The sequence below is a fragment of the Hylobates moloch genome, unplaced genomic scaffold (assembly GCF_009828535.3).
Source record: "Hylobates moloch isolate HMO894 unplaced genomic scaffold, HMol_V3 SCAFFOLD_3, whole genome shotgun sequence".
Lineage (NCBI taxonomy): Eukaryota > Metazoa > Chordata > Mammalia > Primates > Hylobatidae > Hylobates > Hylobates moloch.
The window spans coordinates 174361437-174382370 of NW_026652278.1; the positions used below are offsets into that span (position 1 = coordinate 174361437).

At 40.0% G+C, this 20934-nt stretch overlaps 1 protein-coding gene across 6 annotated transcripts in view; it reads left to right on the forward strand.

Moving 5' to 3' along the window:
* Positions 1-20934, forward strand: part of TLR3 (toll like receptor 3) — a 78879-nt gene that overhangs the window by 54399 nt on the left and 3546 nt on the right. For 5 of the 6 annotated variants that reach the window (XM_058436992.1, XM_058436988.1, XM_058436989.1 and 2 more), the window contains 2 exons: positions 15499-15946; positions 18027-18218. In XM_058436992.1, the coding sequence (XP_058292975.1) occupies positions 15506-15946; positions 18027-18218 (633 nt within the window). In that variant the 5' untranslated portion in view covers positions 15499-15505. Of the gene's footprint in view, positions 1-9889; positions 10007-15498; positions 15947-18026; positions 18219-20934 lie in introns of those variants that run through there. The other variant, XM_058436987.1, reaches the window with a different exon arrangement.

The window sequence follows — 20934 nt, forward strand, 5'->3', positions numbered from 1 at the left end:
GCGATCTCGGCTTGCTGCAACCTCTGCCTCCCAGATTCCAGTGATTCTCCTGTCTCAGCCTCCCAAGTAGCTGGGATTACAGGTGTGTGCCACCACGCCCAGCTAATTTTTGTATCTTTAGTAGAGACAGGGTTTCACCATTTTGGCCAGGCTGGTATCAAAGTCCTGACCTCAAGTGATCAGCCTGTCTTGGCCTCCCAAAGTGCTGGGATTATAGGCGTGGGCCACTGCCCTGGTCTCTGCTGACATTCTTATTTTGTCTGTTCATTGTTGTCCTCATTTTCTTTGGTTCTTTGTGTTTTTCTTTAGGTCTTTGAGCATATTCAAGGCAGCTATTTTAAAGTCTTTGTCTAGTAGGTCCAATGTACATGCTTTCTAGGGATATTATCTGGAGATTTATATTTTCCTTTGATTGGACCATGTTTTACTGCTTCTTTGTGTACCCTATGATTTTTGGTTGGCACTTGAATACTTGAATAAACAGCCACCTCTCTCAGCTTTTGCAGAGAGGCAAAAAGAGATAACCAGAAGCTGGGCTGCTGCCTCCTCTAAAACATGACCATGCTGAGCCAAGGACGGAGTGGGGCAGGGGTAATGAAAAATGCCATACAATTTCCTACATTTTTAAGGTGAATTTTTCATTAGGTATTTATGTGGTTGTTGTAGACATTTGTTTTCCAGAGCTACTCTAAGATTTGTTCAGCAATTTTCTGGTCATTTTATGATGGTTCCATGGGAAAATGAGGAATTGAAGCTTCCTAGTCTGCCATTTTGCTGACGTCAATCCTTTGAGGAAGTTTTGACTAGTTAAGACTATCGCTTTGAAAAATCAAAAGCAAACAATATATCATGCAAAATTAGCAACACACTTAGACCAAAGCTAATTTCGGTAATGTCCACAAAACCTCTTAAAAATCCATAATAAAAATATAAATATCAAGTAAATGACATAAACAGGTAATTTAAAGAAAAAGAAATGTTACTTTTTTTTTATGACTTTAAAGTGTACACTCACCTCTTAAACAGTCCTATTTCTAGATAAAGAATAAGACTAGGCATTCTATACATGCTGTAAACTACATTAGAGGATTCTTTTTGAATTTTGGATTTACCTATTTTATCAACAAATATTTATGATAGTAAGGCTTCCCTCTCCCCACTTCTTTCCACTTTTACTTCCTACTTTTTAGGGACCAGCTTTCATATTCTTATTATAAGATCATCCCACAATACAGATAAAGGTTACTCTTAGGTGAAAAGCAAGAGGCATGTTCAAAAGCAACAGCATCCCTTCCAACTCTGGGCTTTCATTAATTTCTCCTGTTGATTTAAAATTTGCATTATAAAATGGAAGTCAATTTGCATGATCATAAACTCTCACTAATAACCAATTCAATCTGATTATGGTAAGTTATGGCTTGCTTTTGATATGTCAGACTACCTTCTGTGATCACTTAGAAGTTTTGTCAGACATCTGTGTTTCCATTTATTAGAAGCCTAGTGGATTTAATTAGGATATTTTAAATGGAGGATGATAAGTTGTGTCTAAAATTTTACTTTTGATTTTAATAAATAAATATCAAATTCAGGGTCTACGGATTGAACAGCCATGTCATAACACTGTTAATAAAGGAAAGACCCCATTCACCTAAATTCATTTCATAGATTTATAAGAAACATCAAGAAGTTACCAATTTTCTATTTTTGCTTGTGTTGCCTGGGTTTTTGGTGTCATATCCAAAAAAAATCACTGGCCAAGGCCAATGTCAAGAAGCTTTTTCCTCTGTGTTTCTTCTAAGAGTTTTATGGTTTCATGTCTTATGTTTAGGTATTTAAACTAATTTGAGTGGATTTTTTGTGTATGGTGTAAGACAGGGTTCAATTTTATTCTTTTGCATATGGATACTGAGCTTTCCAAACACCATTTACTGGAGAGACTATTCTGTCCTCTGTTGTGTGTTCTTGGCAGCCCTGTCAAAGAACACTTGATCATCTATGCATGAGTTTATTTATGGGCTCTCTAGTCTGTTCCATTAGTCTGTTTTTAAGCCAGTACCATACTGTCTTGATTACTGTAGCTTTGTCATATACTTTGAAATCAGGACATTTTATGCCCTCAGCTTTGTTCTTGCTCAAGATTGCTTTGGCTATTTGGGGTCTTTTGTGGTTTCATACACATTTTAGGAAATTTTTATATTTCTATAAAAATGCCATTGAGAGTTTGATGGGGTTATGTTTGAATGTGTAGGACACTTTGAGTAGTATGGGCATTTTAATAATATTAATTCTTCTAATCCATGAACACAGGATGTCTTTACATTTACTTGTGTCTGTTTTAATGTCTTCCATCAATGTTTTATAGTTTTCAGTGTTCAAGTCTTTCACTTCTTTAAGTTTTTTCTTAAGTGTTTTATTCTTTTCAATGCTATTGCCCTCACAATAGCTAAAACATGGAAGCAAACTATATGCCCATTGATGGATGAATGGATAGAGAAAATATGGCATACGCATACAATGGAATATTATTCTACCTTACAAAAGGAAGTTCTGCCATTTGTGACAACATGGATAAACTCAGAGAATGTTATGCTGAGTGAAATAAGCCAGATGCAGAAGGACAGAAGGATGCTACATTATTTCATTTATATGATGAATCTGGAATAGTCAAACTCATAGAAGGAGGGAGTGACATGGTGGCTGCCAGGGACTAGGAGGAGGTGTAAACAGGGAGGTATTAGTCAAAGGGTACAAAGTCCAGGCTATACAATATGAGTAAGCCCTAGAGATCTACTGTACAGTTTAGTGCCTATAGTTAACAATGATGTATTATATATTTAAAAATTTGCTAAAAGGGTAATTTCATGTTGTGCTATTATCACAAAAATAATAATAAATAAAGAGAATAAAGGGAAACTTTTGGAGGTTGATGGACAGGCTTATGGTATGGACTGTGGTGATGGTTTCACAGAAGTATACTTGTCTCCAAGCTCATCAAGTTGTATATATTAAATATGTACAGCTTTTTGTATATCGATCATACCTCGATAGAGTGGTTTAAAATGAAGGAATAAAATGGTGCTTATCTCATGAAATTCAAAAAAAAAGGTATCACTTTTCAACTACCTTGTAAAATAACAAAAAATACAATAAAATAAATAAATAAAAGTTTAGGTTAGGCTGGGTGTGGTGGCTCACGCCTGTAATTCCAGCACTTTGGGAGGCCAAGGCGAGCGGATCACGAGGTCAGGAGATCGAGACAACCTTGGCTAACATGGTGAAGCCCCGTTTCTACTAAAAATACAAAAATTAGCCAGGCATGGTGGCAGGCGCCTGTAATCCCAGCTACTTAGGAGGCTGAGGCAGGAGAATGGCTTGAACCAGGGAGGCAGAGGTTGCAGTGAGCCAAGATTGCGCCAGTGCACTCCAGCCTGAGCGACAGAGTGAGACTCCATCTAAAAAAAAAAAAAAAAAAGTTTAGGTTAAACCAGAAGATCTGTGTGGCAAACATTGGTTTCTTTTTCAGAGGGGAAGTTCAAATTCAATACCGCTCAGTAGACGTGAGTGAGAGTAGGGAGAGGGACATTTGTTATTTTCTCTCTTGTTAAAGTTGTTGCTGGGGTCTTTGGTTGAGCCTAGTTCAAACTAGCCAAAGCTCAGTGAGCAGAAATACAAGTGACACTGGTAAGAGGAACTATATCTTCACTTTAGAGAAAGGATTCAAAAAGAAAAGAAATGCTTCCTAGGATTTCAGCCAATACAGGTCAGCACCATGTCCTTTCCGAATGGTGACTGTGAAGGGACCAGTTGAGCGCAGTTCACAATGACTGTCTATCTGGTGCTCTCAGGGAATTTAACCATTTTTTCAAGTTCATAATATATTCATCACATTACATACCCATGAGAAGTTTGAATGATGAAAAGGCCTAGCCTCACTTTGGCTTCCTACCAACCCAGAGAACATTGGTTGGTCCAATCTCCTTGTTCCTATTGTTAAAAAGTAAACTGATACTAATGGTACGATGTATGTTATTTGGCTGATGAATACCCTAAAGTCTCTGGCTCCATCACTATGCAGTCTATGCATGGAGCAAAATGGCACTTTCACTCCCATAAATCTATACAAATAAAAAAGTAAACTGAGGTACATCACAATTTTACAGTGCTTCTGAACCAGCAATGATTCATGAATCAGAAGTGGTTGAGGAGCTCCACCGAGGGAACACAAGAGAAGGCTTTTTCAGGACAGAGACAGAAGGAGAGCAAAGATAGCGCTTGACTGTTTACAGTTATACAGCTACCTTATTTGGTCTATCTCATTGGAAAGTCCTTAGTTATATAATTATAAGTTTGTTGGCTGCTTCTGATTGGTTGCGCTTATGTTTTTTCTTTAATATAGGCATTTACAAGACACAGTGCTCAAGTTATCATGTTTGCATATGTCGCTTATGTTTGCAGATCAAGCAAGGTCGAGGTCGCTTATGAGTCCTTGCTGGTTTGGTATGTTCATGGATTCTTCTGGCCTGGCCTCCATTTTAATGTACTTTAACACCATGAATAAAGGTTTACTTCTGAGACTCTGAGAGCTCGTCTAAATTAAACCTATGCATGATATTGCCTCAAATACCCAACAGCTCACTGACAATTGGATATTCGTTGCTGGCACAAATGTTAAGTATTACTGAGCAATTAGTTCTCTCTATATTTGGCCCTCACAGAGCCTGGCAAAATATAATTATTGTATTGTTCAGTACTAATCTGCCTTTTCACATACATGCATTGAGAGGACAGTCTTCTGTTGGCCCCACAATTTCAATTCTCTATATTTGTGGTTAGAAGCGGCGGTGACGCAATCCTCATGTCTGAATTCATCCATTCGGGAGATTGTAAAGACCGTTCCGTGAAGCCTCAGTATTGTAGGTGCTGATAATGATGATAATGAAAATGATAAACTTTCCCTTATAAATCTTATAATGAATTGACTAGACAGCCTACAGACTATACACTGTCTTTGTCTATAGTTAAAATGGTTGTAATTAGCCGGGCGCAGTGGCTCACGCCTGTAATCATAGCACTTTGGGAGGCCAAGGTGGGTGGATCACGAGGTAAGGAGATCAAGACCATCCTGGCTAACATGGTGAAACCCCGTCTCTACTAAAAATACAAAAAATTAGCCGGGTGTCGTGGCACGTGCCTGTAATCCCAGCTACTCGGGAGGCTGAGGCAGGAGAATTACTTGAACCCAGGAGGCGGAGGTTGCAGTGAGCCGAGATCACGTCACTGCACTCCAGCCTGGGTGCAAAGCGAGACTCTGTCTCAGGAAAAAAAAAATTAAAAAAATAAAAACTGTTGTTTTATTAAGAATTGTTATTAGGAGCAGGCAGAGAAGAACAGTGTCTGTGTAGTTCAGTGCGTGAGTGGTAAGTTGCTAGTTATATCTGGCTTGTCACTCCAGTCTGTAACTTGCTGTGTTTTGTCAAGTCATTCTTCCAGAAATTTTGTGTATATTATCTTAGCAAATTCTCATTAAAATGGCCCCTCAAATGGAAGGAGGGAACTTAGAGTTTTTAGAATGTGAATAAATGTAAGGGACTTTGGCTTCTAGAATTCTGTAGCTCTCAGTTTTGCTGGGAATATACAGCTTCCCTTTATTCTGAGATTGGCTGATCTGTAATGCTATGAAATATCTGTGTTTACTAAATTTGTTATTTTACATTTATGAGCATACTTTTTTTTTTTTCAAATTCTCTCTCTCTCTTTTTTTTGAGACAGGGTCTCCCTCTGTTACCCAGGCTGGAGTGCAGTGGCACACTCGTGACTCAGTGCAAACTTGAATTTACCTGGACACAAGTGACCCTCCCACCTCAGCCTCCCAAGTAGCTGAGACTACAGGCATGCACCAATATGCCCAGCTAATTTTTGTAATTTTTGTAGAGGTGGAGTTTTACCATGTTGCTCAGGCTGGTCTTGAACTCCTAGGCTCAGGCAATCTCCCAAAGTGTTGGGATCACAGGCTTGATCCACTGCCCCCAGCCTTAATTCTTTTAAAAAGGGGAAAATGAGGTTTTTTCACTATGGCTCCAACCACCATCATAGCTAAGTAAGTTAATGCACACAGTTAAGAAATGTACAGTAGAGAGAAAACAATCCGTGTTGTATTTAGAAACTAGCAAGAATTAAGGACTAATAATATCTGAATATGAACTGGTATTAAGCCCAAACTACTGCATTAGGAGACTATCAATAAAATTTATTTATTGAAAGCCATTCATTAGTCAACCAACGTCATGGGAAATTTAATCTGTATAAGGAGTCATAAGGCATAAGTGATAGGTATGAAGGATTGTTGAGATGACGCGTTTTATTTCGCTAATAATGCATACGACACCATTCTAATTTTTTTTTAAATTTAAAACAACAACAATCATTTATTTGCTTGCTTCTCAAGCCTTGGTAATCATGTTTGGCAATGAGACCTTGTTGCATGCTTGCTAATATCCCGTTGGCCAAAGCTAGTCAAATGGCCAAGCCCAGAGTCAGCATGGGAGAAAACCACACAAGGGTTTGAATTCTGAGGAGTCTCTTTCATTGAAGGCCAAAGGAACAGTCTACCTCAGAGGGTAGCTGGGGAGTCATAATATAAAGAATAAAACTCACCCTGCCTTCACGGCGCTCACAGAGAAGAAATCTTTTGAATCTCAGTGAAGTTTTCCTGGACATCCCAATGGATAGAGGTGAGGGACAGTCACATACTCAGGACATCTGTATGCTTATGGTGTTATGTTACAGATGTCACAAATGAAAATCAGAGACATGTAGCCATGAGCCCCACGAGAGGGCACTTTGCACCGCGATGCACGCTTGTTTCTTGCCATCAGTTCCACAGTGAGTTCAAGCTGATGCCATGTCCCAGCCGTCCAGTTGTTTTATGACTTGTGTGATTGAAGCATATGGTGGCTTGTGGCATGTCCTTGGCAAATCACTCACCTCCCTAGGTTTCGTTTTCCTAATTTCTCAAACAAGGGAGTTAGATTAGGTGGTCTATAGTTCCTTCCGATTGTGATATTTCACTATGTAACAATATAGTTATAATAGATCATAGTACATCTGTAATGAAAAAAGGTGAGTTCATTTCTTAACAAGCACATTCACTTAACTAGTTGGAGTCATTAAAGCAAATTAAGAACGAAATGCTTAGTTAATCTGAACTTCTCTGGGCATACCGACTTGTTCCCTAGCACGTCTGACCGTGGAAAAGTGGATCAGCAGGAGTGGGACTGACTCTCGGCTTTGCCGTGATTGGCTCTTTCTCTGCTGTGGAACTCAGTTTCTTCCTGGATCAAGAGGTTAATTTCTGCCGGTGTTATTTTACAGTGTTGCAAAGAGATGAAAGCCAGACAAAAGAAGTGAAAGTACTTCAGCTTTGATTAGGGATTTTTTTTTTCTGTCCCTGTGACCGTACACTACTTAATTCTGACAGCTTTGCATGAGTCTAGCAGAAAATTGAGGGATTCGCTGTTATTCATTAACTTGCAGAGGTCCAGACCCGCCCACATCAAATGGTGAGGTCCCCACTTTCAACTTTAGCTGTTGCTAAATCTGTGACCCTTTCAATGAAATCCAAGGATCTCAGCTTAAAAAAGGTTAAAATAAAATAAAAACAAGATGTTTTTCAGAGGCAGTTTGAAACGCCTCTCTGAGGTTGTCGGAGATTGCTTTTGTTTTCTCCCTTTGCCCTTCTTGGAATGCACCAAACATAAAAGCATTTTTTCAAGCTTTACTTTCACTTTCGAGAGTGCCGTCTATTTGCCGCACACTTCCCTGATGAAATGTCTGGATTTGGACTAAAGAAAGAAGGAATGTCCAGCAGTCATCCAAGTAAGTGAAGGTGTTCATTTCACGTTCTTACTGGGCAGGGTCTCTCTTGCTGAGTAGAGTTTGCTAGTAGAATGCATGTGGTTTTAGCCTTCTGTGGTCTTTCTTTGATCTGGTGCTTGAAATCTAGTCAGAATTATTCAGGAAGGAAAGTGGAAGAAAAGGGATATGATATGGGCATGGGAAAAGGGTATAACTCAGAACACAAGTAATAGCACCAATCTCTAGTTAATGCGATAATATACTTATGCAGTATTTAATTTTTTTTCTCTGTAGCATTCTGTACCTGGAAAAACACAGTAGGGAAGCTCTGGAAATCATCTCGCAACAGCCTTTTTAACAAATCACATCTTTACCTTAAAGAAACAAAACTCCAAGAGGTTAAAAGAGCATATCCCCTTTCGTTAGTTTTATTGGCTGGAGGGGAGAGAGAAGCTGGCATTGTGTGACAATGTCTTGGATAGGAGAGAACATTCAGGTGTGCCTAGGAGTAAGGAAATGGCTTTCTTTCACCTAATGAAGGATAATGGAAGAAGTGGAGACGTGGAAAGATGTTCATGTGTATGGGAAGATCAGAAACTGGTATCAGCAATTGTGGGGTACTCGGGTAAAAATGGAGTTGGCTTCAGCAAGTTGACTCCCAGGTTTACAGATGATTATGTGCTGGTGTGTGTGTCTGCATATGGGCGTGCCTGTGTGTTAACCTACTACAAAGATTGCAAAGTTTACAAATCAAACTATGAATAGTGGTTAATTCCACGTAGTCTGGCTCAAGACCCCATGTCCTAACCATCAGGCAACATTGTCTCTCACTTGGAAAAAGAATGTGAATTCCATGTGCCCTCACAAAATATTTCCAAAATTCTAAGGCCGAGTGAGTTTGTTTTTAATTTTTTTCATTTTCTTTATTTCTGCTAGATCTCATTCAACAGCAACTTTTTCTTCACTCTCATTTCATCCTTTAACTGCATTTTTGCTTGTTTTACTGAAGCATGTCCTAGAATAACCTTTTCATACAGATCGTATGGCTATGAACTTACTGAATTTTTGCATATCTCCAAATACTTGCAGCTTTTTATTTAGTTATTCAGGTAGATGTGAAATTTCATCTTATTTTATTTTATTTTATTTCACTTATTGATTTAGAGACAAGGTCTCGCTGTGTTGCCCAGGCTGAAGTACAGTGGCATGATCGTGGCCTACTGCAGCCTTGACCTCCCTGGCTCAAGCAATTCTCACACCTCAGTGTCCTGAGTAGCTGGGACCACGGGTGTGAACCACCATGCCCAGCTAATTTTTAAAAAATTTTTGGTAGAGATGAGGTTTCCCCATGTTGCCCAGGCTGGTCCCAAACTCCTGGGCTCAAGGGATCCTCCAGCCTCAGTTTCCTAAAGTGATAGGATTACAGGCATGAGCCACAAGTAATTTTCTTGGCCTGGCCAAAGGTAATTTTCTCGTTTTTTAGAGATAAGGTCTTGCTCTGTTGCCCAGGCTGGAGTGCAATGGTGTGATCATGATTCATTGCAGCCTTAACCTCCTGGGCTCAAGCGATCCTCCTGCCTCAGCCTCCTGAGTAGCTGGAACTACAGGCTTGTGCCACCACACTTGGCTAATTTCTAAAATTTTTTTTGTAGATATGGGGCCTCACTATGTTGCCCAGGCTGGTCTTGAACTCCTGGTCTCAAGTATCCTTCCGCCTACACCTTCTAAAGTGCTGGGATTATGGGGATGAGCCACTATGCTTTGCCTGGATATGAAATTTTAAATTCAAAATAATTTTCTCTAAATGTTTGGAAAGCTTATCTCTATTGTTTTCCAGTGGTTCATGTTACTGATGAAAAGTTTTTTATTAATCAGGATCTCTTTTCTTTGGAAATGAAGGTTTTAGGATTTTTGTGTGCGTGGTTGCAATTCTGAAATTTGTTCCTCTTTCACTCCTCCTGCCTAGCATTTGGTGAGTTTTGCCCACTGATGAAATGTCTTCAGATGGGGAAAGTCCTTCAGTCATTCAGGGATATGCTTTGTAATGGATTAGTCCTTCTCAGCAATTCTGACCTCTAGCTGGAGCCCTACCAGAGGGGTACCTCTCGCCTACGCAAGGAGAATGTATCCTAGGGACTTTACCTATGAGTTGGTAAGTAGAGGTAGGAAGTTCTGAAGGAACTGGAAGAGAGGTTTGGAAGACTATCAGAGAGGGGGCAGGTGGGGAGCTGGTCCCTGGCATTTGAGAGGTATCATTGCCAGCCCTGCATTCTTCATGGGCCTGGACAAGTCAGCAACATGCATCCTTGCTGGCCTGGCTGTGGCATTCCTCATGGCCTGTGGATATAAAGGATGTGCACAGCTTTACAATGATTAGTGCCAGTGTTGTAAAGGCCATGAGACGGGAATATTAGTTTATGGAAGCCAGGTTTTTTTTTCTGTTTCTGAGAACTAAATTAGAATAGTAGTAAAATCACTAATTTTAAGTATATTAGAACAATTCTAAATACTCACATTAGTTCTGTTTTCCTAGGATTAGTCATCTAAGGTGATTTTATTACCTGAAACTTATCTGGAATAATTTTCGTGTCATGACTTTTAGATCTTGTGGAATATCTTATTTAGATACCGTTACCATTGCTTCATCTCCATACTTTGTGGGTGTATTTGATTTTTTTAAATATGTGAAATTTGGTTGTTGATCACACCACAGAGTATCACATTGGGTACACATCCCACCAAAATAAAGTGACGATGTATGGAGTTAAGAGTGGCTTCCCTGAACTGATTAAATGCCCATGGAGAACTGTTGTATGAGTGCATTCTCACATCGCTCTACAGAAATACCTGAGACTGGTCATTTATAAAGAAGGAGGTTTAATTGGCTGATGGTTCTGTAAGCTGTACAGGCAGCATAGCAGCCTCTGCTTCTGGGGAAGCCTCAAGGAGCTTTCGCCCATCACAGAAGGCAAAGCCGGAGCTGGCACCTTCACATGGCCAGAGCAGGAAGAAGAGAGAAGGGGAAAGTGCCACACACTTTTATTTATTTCTTTCTTTATTTTGGGGGCAGCGGGGGCGGAGTTTCGCTCTGTCATCCAGGCTGGAGTGCATGTGGTGGGATCTCGGCTCGCTGCAAACTCTGCCTCCCTAGTTCAAGCAATTCTCCTGCCTCAGCCTTCCCAGGAGCTGGGATTACAGGCGCCCACCACCACACCCAGCTAATTTTTGTATTTCGTAGAGACAGGGTTATAACATGTTGGCCAGGCTGGTTTCAAACTCCTGATCTCAGGTGATCTGCCCGCCTTGGCCTCCCAAGTGCTGGGGTTACAGGCGTGAGCCACTGTGCCCAGCTGCCACACACTTTTAAACAACCGAATCTCATAAGAATTCGCTCACTCACTATCAGGATAACAGCACCTAGAGGGTGGTGCTAAACCATCTGTGAGATCTCCGCCCCATGAGCCAGTCACCTCCCACCAGCCCCCACCTGCAACACTGGGGCTTACAATTCAACATGAGATTTGGGTGGAGACACAGAGCAAAACAACATCAGCTATTTATTCAACATATATTTATTTCTTCAGAGCCAACAATGTTCCAGGGGTTGTTCTAGGCACAGACAACACTGTATGGAATAAGAACTACATCCTCCACTATTATAGCTTCACATTCTAGTGAGAAGCAGTAATTAATAATAAACAATATACAATATTGGATAATTTCCATCAACCATAGCACGGAAAAAGCAACCTAGAAGAAGAGCAAGATGAGAGGCTTCGCTCTTTGAACTTCAAGACTTGTTATAAAGCTAAAGTAATCCGAACAATGTGGTATTGGCCTAAGAACTAACAAATATTTCAGTGGAAGAGAGTGGACAGCCCAGAAATAGACCCTCACTTAAAACATTTGCTTGGTTTCTAAGGAAGGCACAGAACAATCCAGTGGGGGAAAGAAGTCTCTTTAAAAAATGGCCTGACTGGGCCAGGCATGGTGGCTCACGCCTATAATCCCAGCACCCTGGGAGGCCTAGGCGGGTGGATTACCTGAGATCAGGAGTTCAAGACCAGCCGGGCCAACATGGTGAAACCCCGTCTCTACTAAAAATACAAAAATTAGCTGGGCATGGTGGCGCGTGCCTGTAGTCCCAGCTACTCAGGAGCCTGAGTCAGGAGAATCACTTGAACCCAGGAGGCGTAGGTTGCAGTGAGCCCAGATTGCACCACTGCACTCCAGCCTGGGTGACAGAGTGAGACTCCATCTCAAGAAAAAAAAAAAAGGTCTAACTGACTGGATATACACACAAAAAACTGTGACTCCTACTTCATGCATACACAACAATTAATTTAGGAGAGATCCATACCTTCACATAGAAGCTAACACCATAAAGCTTTTTAGAGGAGAGTATCTAAGTAATGGGAGTAGGCAAAGTTTCTTAGAGAAGACACAGAAACAATAAAAATAGAAGACGATAAAGTAGGCTTCATCGTAATTAAGAAGACATCAGTAAGAAAATAAATAGGCAACTCACACACTGGGAATAAATATTTACAAAATAGGAATCTGACAAAGGACTGATACTCAGATACGTAAAAAATTCCTGCAACACAATAATAAAAAGGTAACAATCTAATAGATGACCAAAATATTTGAACATATAAGGGAAGATAAATGACCAATAAGCACATGAAAATTGTTAAATATCATTAGTCGGCAGGGAAATGCAAATTAAAACCCTAATTAGCGGCCGGGCGCGGTGGCTCACGCTTGTAATCCCAGCACTTTGGGAGGCCGAGGCGGGCGGATCATGAGGTCAGGAAATCGAGACCACGGTGAAACCCCGTCTCTACTAAAAACACAAAAAAATTAGCCGGGCGTGGTGGCGGGCGCCTGTAGTCCCAGCTACTCGGAGAGGCTGAGTCAGGAGAATGGCGTGAACCCGGGAGGCGGAGCTTGCAGTGAGCCGAGATCGCGCCACTGCACTCCAGCCTGGGTGAAAGAGCGAGACTCCGTCTCAAAAAAAAAAAAAAAAAAAAAAAAATACCCTAATTAGCTATCACTATATATTCACCAGAATGATTAAAAATAATAATAAAAATAGGTACCAAATGTTGTCAGGAAAGTTGGTGGTGCAATACTTTCCCAAAAGATCTGGCAGTTTCTTGTAAAACCAAATGGCCTCACCAAATGGCCCAGGCATTCCAATCCTAGTTATTTACCCCAAAGAAATAGAACACAGTCATGTGTCGCTTAGTCATGGGGATATGTTCTGAGAAATGCATTGTGAGGGGACTTCATCCTTGTGGGAACATCATAGGGAGTGCTTACACAAAACTAGGTAGTACAGCCTGTGGCGCCCAGCCTGCAAAACCAGACAGCCAGCATGTGACTGCACTGAATACTGGAGGCAGTTGTAACAGAATGGGAAGTACTTGTGTATCTAAACATAGAAAAGGTAAGTGAAAATGTGGTACAAAAGGTTACAAATGGCACTTCCATAGGGCACTTACCACGAATGGAGCTTGCAGGACTGGAAGTGGCTCTGGGTGAGTCTGTGAGAGAGAAGGGAAGTGGATGTGAAGGCCTCGGACGTGACTGTGCACCACTGCAGACTTCATGAACACTGCACACTTAGGTTATCTAAACCTATTTAAAAATTTTACTTTCTTCAATAATAATTAACTTACTATAACTGTTTTACTTTATAAATGTTTTAATTTTTCAAAACTTTTTGACTCGTGTAATAATGCTTGGTTTAAAACAAACACATTGTACACCTATACAAAAATATTTTCTTTCTTTATATTCTTATTTTATAAGCTTTTTTCTATTTTTAATTTTCTTCTTTTTTTTTTTTTTAACTTTTTAGACGTTTTTATTAAAAACGAAGACACAAACACACACATTAGCCTAGGCTGCTCAGAGTCAGGGTCATCAATGTCACTGCCTTCCACCACGTCGTGTCCCCCTGGAAGGTCTTTAGGGTCCACAATATGCACGGACCTGTCGTCTCCTATGACAACAGTGCCTTCTTCTGGAATCCCTCTTGAAGGACCTGCCTGAGGCTGTTTTACAGTTAACTTAAAAAAAATAAGTAGAAGGAGTACACTCTAAAATTATAAAAAGTATAGTATAGTAAATACATAAATCAGTAACATATTCATTTATTATCATCAACTATTATGTACTGTAAATGTGTGTGCTATATTTTATATAACTAGTAGTGCGGTAGGTTTGTTTACACCAGCATCACTATAAACATGTGAGGAATGCATTGCACTATGATATTATGACGGCTACATTAGTAGGTGATAAGAATTTTTCAGTTCCATTATGATCTGCAGTGAATATTTATATGATTGTAAAATTGTGATTGAGGCCGGGCACATTGGCTCATGCCTGTAATCCCAGCATTTTAGGAGGCCAAGGCTGGAGGATCACTTGATGTCAAAAGTTTGAGACCAGCCTGGGCAACATAGCGAGACCTTACCTCTCTATAAAATTTAAAACATAATAAAAAATTAGCCGAGTGTGGTACATGCCTGTAGTCCCAGATACTTGGGAGGCTGAGGTGGAAGGAGCCCTTGAGCTCAGGAGCTGGAAGCTGCAGTGAGCCATGATAGTACCACTGTACTCCAGCCTGGGCAACAGAGTGAGACCCTGTCTCTAAAAGTAAATAAATAAATACAAATAATTTTTAAAATTGTAAATAATATTTACTGACTTTAGATTTTCTGAATTAATGTAGGCCAAGGACCTCATATATAATCATAGTTTCAGGATAAAATGCTAACATTTCAAATCTTGACAATGTCAAGCAATGTTATAGCTGACAGTTTTAGGAAATGTAAGAATGGAAGAAATGTGGAGAACAATGTATTTATTTATTTAAAATAAAATAAAAATTAACTGGCTGGGCGCGGTGGCTCACACCTGTTAACACCAGCACTTTGGGAGGCCGAAGCGGGCAGATCACGAAGTCAAGAGATCGAGACCATCCTGGCCAACATGGTGAAACCTCGTTTCTACTAAAAACACAAAAATTAGCCAGGTGTGGTGGCAGGCACCTGTAATCCCAGCTACTCAGGAGGCTGAGGCAGGAGAATCGCTTGAACCCAGGAGGTGGAGGTTGCAGTGAGCCGAGATCGCACCATTGCACTCCAGCCTGGGCGACAGAGCCAGACTCCATCTCAAAAACAAAACAAAACAAAATAAAACAAAAACAAACAAAATTAACTAAAGAAAATTTGTGAAGAGAATGAGAGAAAAATGTAATTAAATTCCTTATCTTTATAGTGAAATGAGTAAATGAAGAAATAGAAGGTCAAGAATATTAAGTTTATGCAGGTAATCACGAGAATTACAGATAGAACCTATCAAAAGAGAGACATTGCAGCTGCAACTGGCATTGAGGTGAAGGATGGGAAGGAAGTTTGGAGGTTTTATTTTTTACCTTTCTGTGCTGTTTGAAATTTTTCCATTTGACGTATTACTTGTATAATATGTGCTTGTATGGCACAAAAGTATGAGTAATAACGTCATACACAGTCATATTTTGGCGGTATATTTTACAAGGAATATACCAGTGCATTTGAAAGCCATCTGCTATTAATGTTGCTCATACTTTTTAATGTTTCTTTTCTACAGCAGAATCATGAGACAGACTTTGCCTTGTATCTACTTTTGGGGGGGCCTTTTGCCCTTTGGGATGCTGTGTGCATCCTCCACCACCAAGTGCACCGTTAGCCATGAAGTTGCTGACTGCAGCCACCTGAAGTTGACTCAGGTACCCGATGAGCTGCCCACAAACATAACAGTGTTGAATCTTACCCACAATCAACTCAGAAGATTACCAGCTGCCAACTTTACAAGATATAGCCAACTAACTATCTTGGATGTAGGATTTAACACCATCTCAAAACTGGAGCCAGAATTGTGCCAAAAACTTCCCATGTTAACAGTTTTGAACCTCCAGCACAATGAGCTATCTCAACTTTCTGATAAAACCTTTGCCTTCTGCACGAATTTGACTGAACTCCGTCTCATGTCCAACTCAATCCAGAAAATTAAAAATAATCCCTTTGTAAAGCAGAAGGTAAGATGAAAATGTCTATTGTTACTAATGTTTTTAAGTCACTTATCCAGCCTTAGGCTTACTATCTAAATATCAAGGTAAGAAAGAGGAAGAAATTTGATCTAATCCAATTTGCCACAAATATTGCCATTATAATAGAAAATACTTTCAAAAGAGAAAATATACTCTTAAATCAGTTTCATCCTTAACTTTCAATGTTTGCCTCTCTCGCTTTTTCCCATTAGAAATAGAACTTAGATGCAAGAGATAGAAGTGATGAACAGAGAAGAATCAGAATATCCCATAAGAACATGGAAACTAAACTTTCAATGCTGCTGATTTAGCATGTGAAGTCATGACAAAAGTCTTGAGTCCAAATTCTGACTTAAATAAAATTAACAAATTGATACAATGATCAAGTGAATTGTTCAACTAAAAATTACCTACTCCTGGTTTAAGAAATCTCCTCAGTGGCTATTTCAATGACTTTTTCAATAGCGGTGTCACTTTTTCAATGGCTAGTACCTTTTTCTTTTCAACACTTTGCTTGAATTTTAGTTTTTTTCTTTTCTTTTTAGTTAACATTTAATAATTGCACATATTTATGAGATACAGAATGATCTTTCAGTATGTATATACAATGTGTAATGATTAAATCAGGGTAATTATCATATCCATCATCTCAAATGTTTCTCATTTGTGTTGTGAACATTCAAAATACCCTCTTCTGGCTTTTAAAAAATATACAATAAATCAGTTAACCATATTCACCCTACAATGCTTTAGAGCACCAGAAAAAAAAAAAAAACGCACGCTATTGTTTCTAAATCCGAGGCAATTATTAAATTAAGTGCTTTTCTTTAACCAAAGTGATTTTCAAGTTACTTCATCTTATGGCCTTATAAAAAATTGAGCATTGCTCTTCCTCTGATGCCAAGAATAATGTACAGATGTAAATATGCTGTGAAACATAAAGTGATTTGCTCCCTAGCTATTTTAAATCTTTTCTTGGATCTTCTTAGAGTCTAATGTGGATGAAATATCTTTGAATACAAAGGCCTCAAAATCTGGCTAGAGAAATCATTGCAAAATGTTATTTTTGTAAAGACTTAAATTACCTGCTTCTCGTTAATAGCGATTACATGGCCGGGCGCGGTGGCTCACGCTTGTAATCCCAGCACTTTGGGAGGCCGAGGCGGGCGGATCACGAGGTCAGGAGATCGAGACCACGGTGAAACCCCGTCTCTACTAAAAAATACAAAAAATTTAGCCGGGCGTGGTGGCGGGCGCCTGTAGTCCCAGCTACTCGGAGAGGCTGAGGCAGGAGAATGGCGTGAACCCGGGAGACGGAGCTTGCAGTGAGCCGAGATCGCGCCCCCGCAGCGGGGGGAAGAGAGGGGGACTCGTCTCAAAAAAAAAAAAAAAAAAAAAAAAAAAAGGCGATTACATTAGATTTTGCCTTAACTGGTATCGCTTTCCCTTACCTTTTGCCTGAATTTGAAGCGTACATATTCAAAAGTAGCAAAGGGTGATAAAACATCCCACAGTACTGATAAAGCAAACAAAATTAATATTCTGTACTAGTCATGATCCAGAATTTATATAATATGACTTTCTCAGTAAAAAAAATCTATTTAAAATTTCATAGATGGCAAAATTCTCAGCTTTTTAAGAAAGCATTCTGTTCTTTTTTCTGATACCAATTTTCAAGGTTAAAGCATGACACTGTGTGTTTGATCAGCCACGTGAAAATTCCTTGCATCATAAGTAAATGGTTATGATACATAAGTTCATAAATTAGCAATGTTCCTTATATCCTAAATAAGCTTAAATCTTTTTTATTTTGGCAAGAGAAATAAAATGATTCTTGAAGAAATAAAATCCTTCCTACAATGGTTGTAAGGGTAACCATCACAAAGATTGTAATATGACAAAGATTAATCAGAACAAAGATGTTTTATTATGCTTACTGTTAGTATTCTACAGAATAATAGAGAGGTGTTGATTTTGCTGTTGAAATATTTTTAAGAGGTACTTACATTTAAAAGAACTGTTTTTGACAGCAAGACACTAACATATGCACATTGTTTTTTCCCTTCAGAATTTAATCACATTAGATCTGTCTCATAATGGCTTGTCATCTACAAAATTAGGAACCCAGGTTCAGCTGGAAAATCTCCAAGAGCTTCTATTATCAAACAACAAAATTCAAGTGCTAAAAAGTGAAGAACTGGGTATCTTTGCCAATTCATCTTTAAAAAAATTGGAGTTGTCATCGAATCAAATTAAAGAGGTAAGAAGGAAGGTAAAATTATTTTGCGTTCTGCCTTTAAGGTGGATAGTCCCTATCTGTGTCCCATACACAGGAATCTAAGGCTCTCTAGCCTTTGCCTGTGTGTTCCGGCAATCCTTCACACCTACTGCTTGGGGGCATTGGTGTCATTCTCATGAGAGCTCAGGCAGCCCCAGGAGAGGTCGGGAGATGGGACTCTGCAGTCCTGCTGCGCTGGGTGGAACCCCTGTGCCGCGACCTTGCAAACATCCTTAACATCGCTGAGTCTGCTTCCTCACTTGTAAAGTGGAAATAAATAGTGCTCTCTATCACCCAAACTCTCTGACAAAGTTATTAATAAAAGAGTACGATGGTCAGAGCCCCAGGTTCACAGTTGGGTTAGCTGGCTTGGTCTCTGGGCTTTGTCTTTTAACAATCATGTTACCAGGCAGGTTATTCAAGTTCTCCCTCTCCAGCCTCCCAGCTTTCAAATGGGCGTGATAATGACTCTGCTTCGTAGGACTGTGTGGTAAAGAATTTAGGACCGTGTCTGGCATAGGCAGTGCTCAGGAAATGATCAACAGCACCATGTTGTTATAAAAACCTTCCTATAATAAAGTCAGCTTAAATAACTGACAGGACTGTCTCTTTTTGGAATCATGATCTTCAAGCTAATCATTTTCTGTCACGGGAGAGCAACAACTATCTGGACCGGTGGCACAGGGGTAAAAGAATTTACCAAGACAGTTGTAGGTGGAGAAAGGCACATTTATTAGAGAAAGTAGGAAACTACATTGCGAGAAGGCAACGGGCACAACAGCAAGAGAAGCTGACTGCAAAGAAACCAAGGCTTGCTGGGGATTTTACAGGATCATGTTTATGCTGTGTGCTGAAGAGGGCTTTGTGCTGCGCTGACAGCGCCCAGGTGGCAGTGGGCTAACTCACAGGGGCCTGGTGATAGCTGGGCACAGGAAGATTGTCAGTTATTTGCACAGGAGGGCTACGTGTCCCGGATCGTGCAGAAAGACAGACTAATAACTTACCTGCTCTTTTGCTGTCTCTCGGTCCCGCCAACTGACTACTTTTCCCTAAATAGGACGCCGCATTTTCATATACAGGTTTGTCTGTATTTTACACCCATTTTGTTCCAGGCTATAAGACTACCAGAATTCCTTAATTACAACTCTATTCTTTTCAGACGTAAAAACAAATGGTGTACAAATTTATCCTGAGATATTAAGATGTTTTGTGCAAGCTCTTCATTTTATTTTTTAAACAGCATTTTTCTATGATTAAGACATTTATTGTAGTAATCTTACTAAATATATGAATAAATGAGAAAATAATAATAAGGGGTGATTTTAAAAAATCACTCAAATGTCCACAGTCAGAAACAACCACTGTTAGCATTTGGGTATATTTATCCCTGGCTTTTCTCCAAATAATTATAAGGAAAAACAATAGCTTAAATTCTTACTGTACTGAAATTCATACTGTTTTTCTAAATCCTTAAGGCACTTAACTGTGTGTCAAGTGCTGTGATAAATTTTTAAAAATATTTTATGTATATAGTAATTTTAATCAATATTTTATTTTATTTGTTATGTTATGTTATGTTATGTTATGTTATGTTGTTATTTTTTGAGACTGAGTTTCACTCTTTGTTGCCCAAGCTGGAGTGCAGTGGCGCAATCTGGACTCACTGCAACCTCCGACTCCCAGGTTCAAGCGATTCTCCTGTTTCAGCCTCCCGAGTAGCTGGGATTACAGGTGCCCGCCACCACGCCTGGCTAATTTTTGTATTTTTAGTAGAGACAGGATTTCACCGTGTTGGCCAGGCTGTCTGAAACTCCTGACCTCAGGTGATCCGCCTGCCTTGGCCTCCCAAAGTACTGGGATTACCGGCATGAGCCACTGTGTCTGGCGAAATCGATTTATTCTTAATTGTCATTTTCACAAAAGAAAACTGAGATGAAGAAAGTTTATGTGACGTATCTCAGGCCCCACAGGATCCACCTGGGACAGAGCTGGGTTTCTGGCTCACTTGGACCGGAGGCCCTGCTCCTAACAGCTGTGCTATATCACCCTCCGAAGATCATGATGTCTGCTGCTCTTTAGATTTAATAGCATATCATGATCATCTCCCATACAATTAAGAAGCATTCCGAAGCTTAATTTTAATGCCTGTAAAATAGTGCTATCATGTAGATTTATCATACTTAATTTCATAATTTTCTGCTTTGCATTTTAACTCATTTGTTTATGATAAAGCACCCTTTCTTCTACACTTCTTTTTTTCCATTAGCCCTACTGTCCCCCGAGTGACACATTAAAAATCAGAGCCCCCTCTAGGCTGGGTGCGGTGGCTCACACCTGTAATCCCAGCACTTTGGGAGGCCGAGGTGGGGGTGGATCATGAAGTCAGGAGTTCGAGACCAGCCTGGCCAACATGGTGAAATCCCGTCTTACTAAGAATACAAAAAAAATTAGCCAGGTGTGGTGGCAGGCACCTCTAATCTTAGCTGCTCAGGAGGCTGAGGCAAGAGAATCGCTTGAACCCGGGAGGTGAGGGTTGCAGGGAGCTGAGATTGCACCACTGTACTCCACCCTGGGGAACAGAGCGAAACTGTCTCAAAAAAAAAGAAAAAGAAAAAAAGAAATCAGAGCCCTTTACTCCCCTGGTGGTTTTGACTGCAGGAACTGGCCTCCATCCTCTCTGGATTCCTCCTCTGCCACC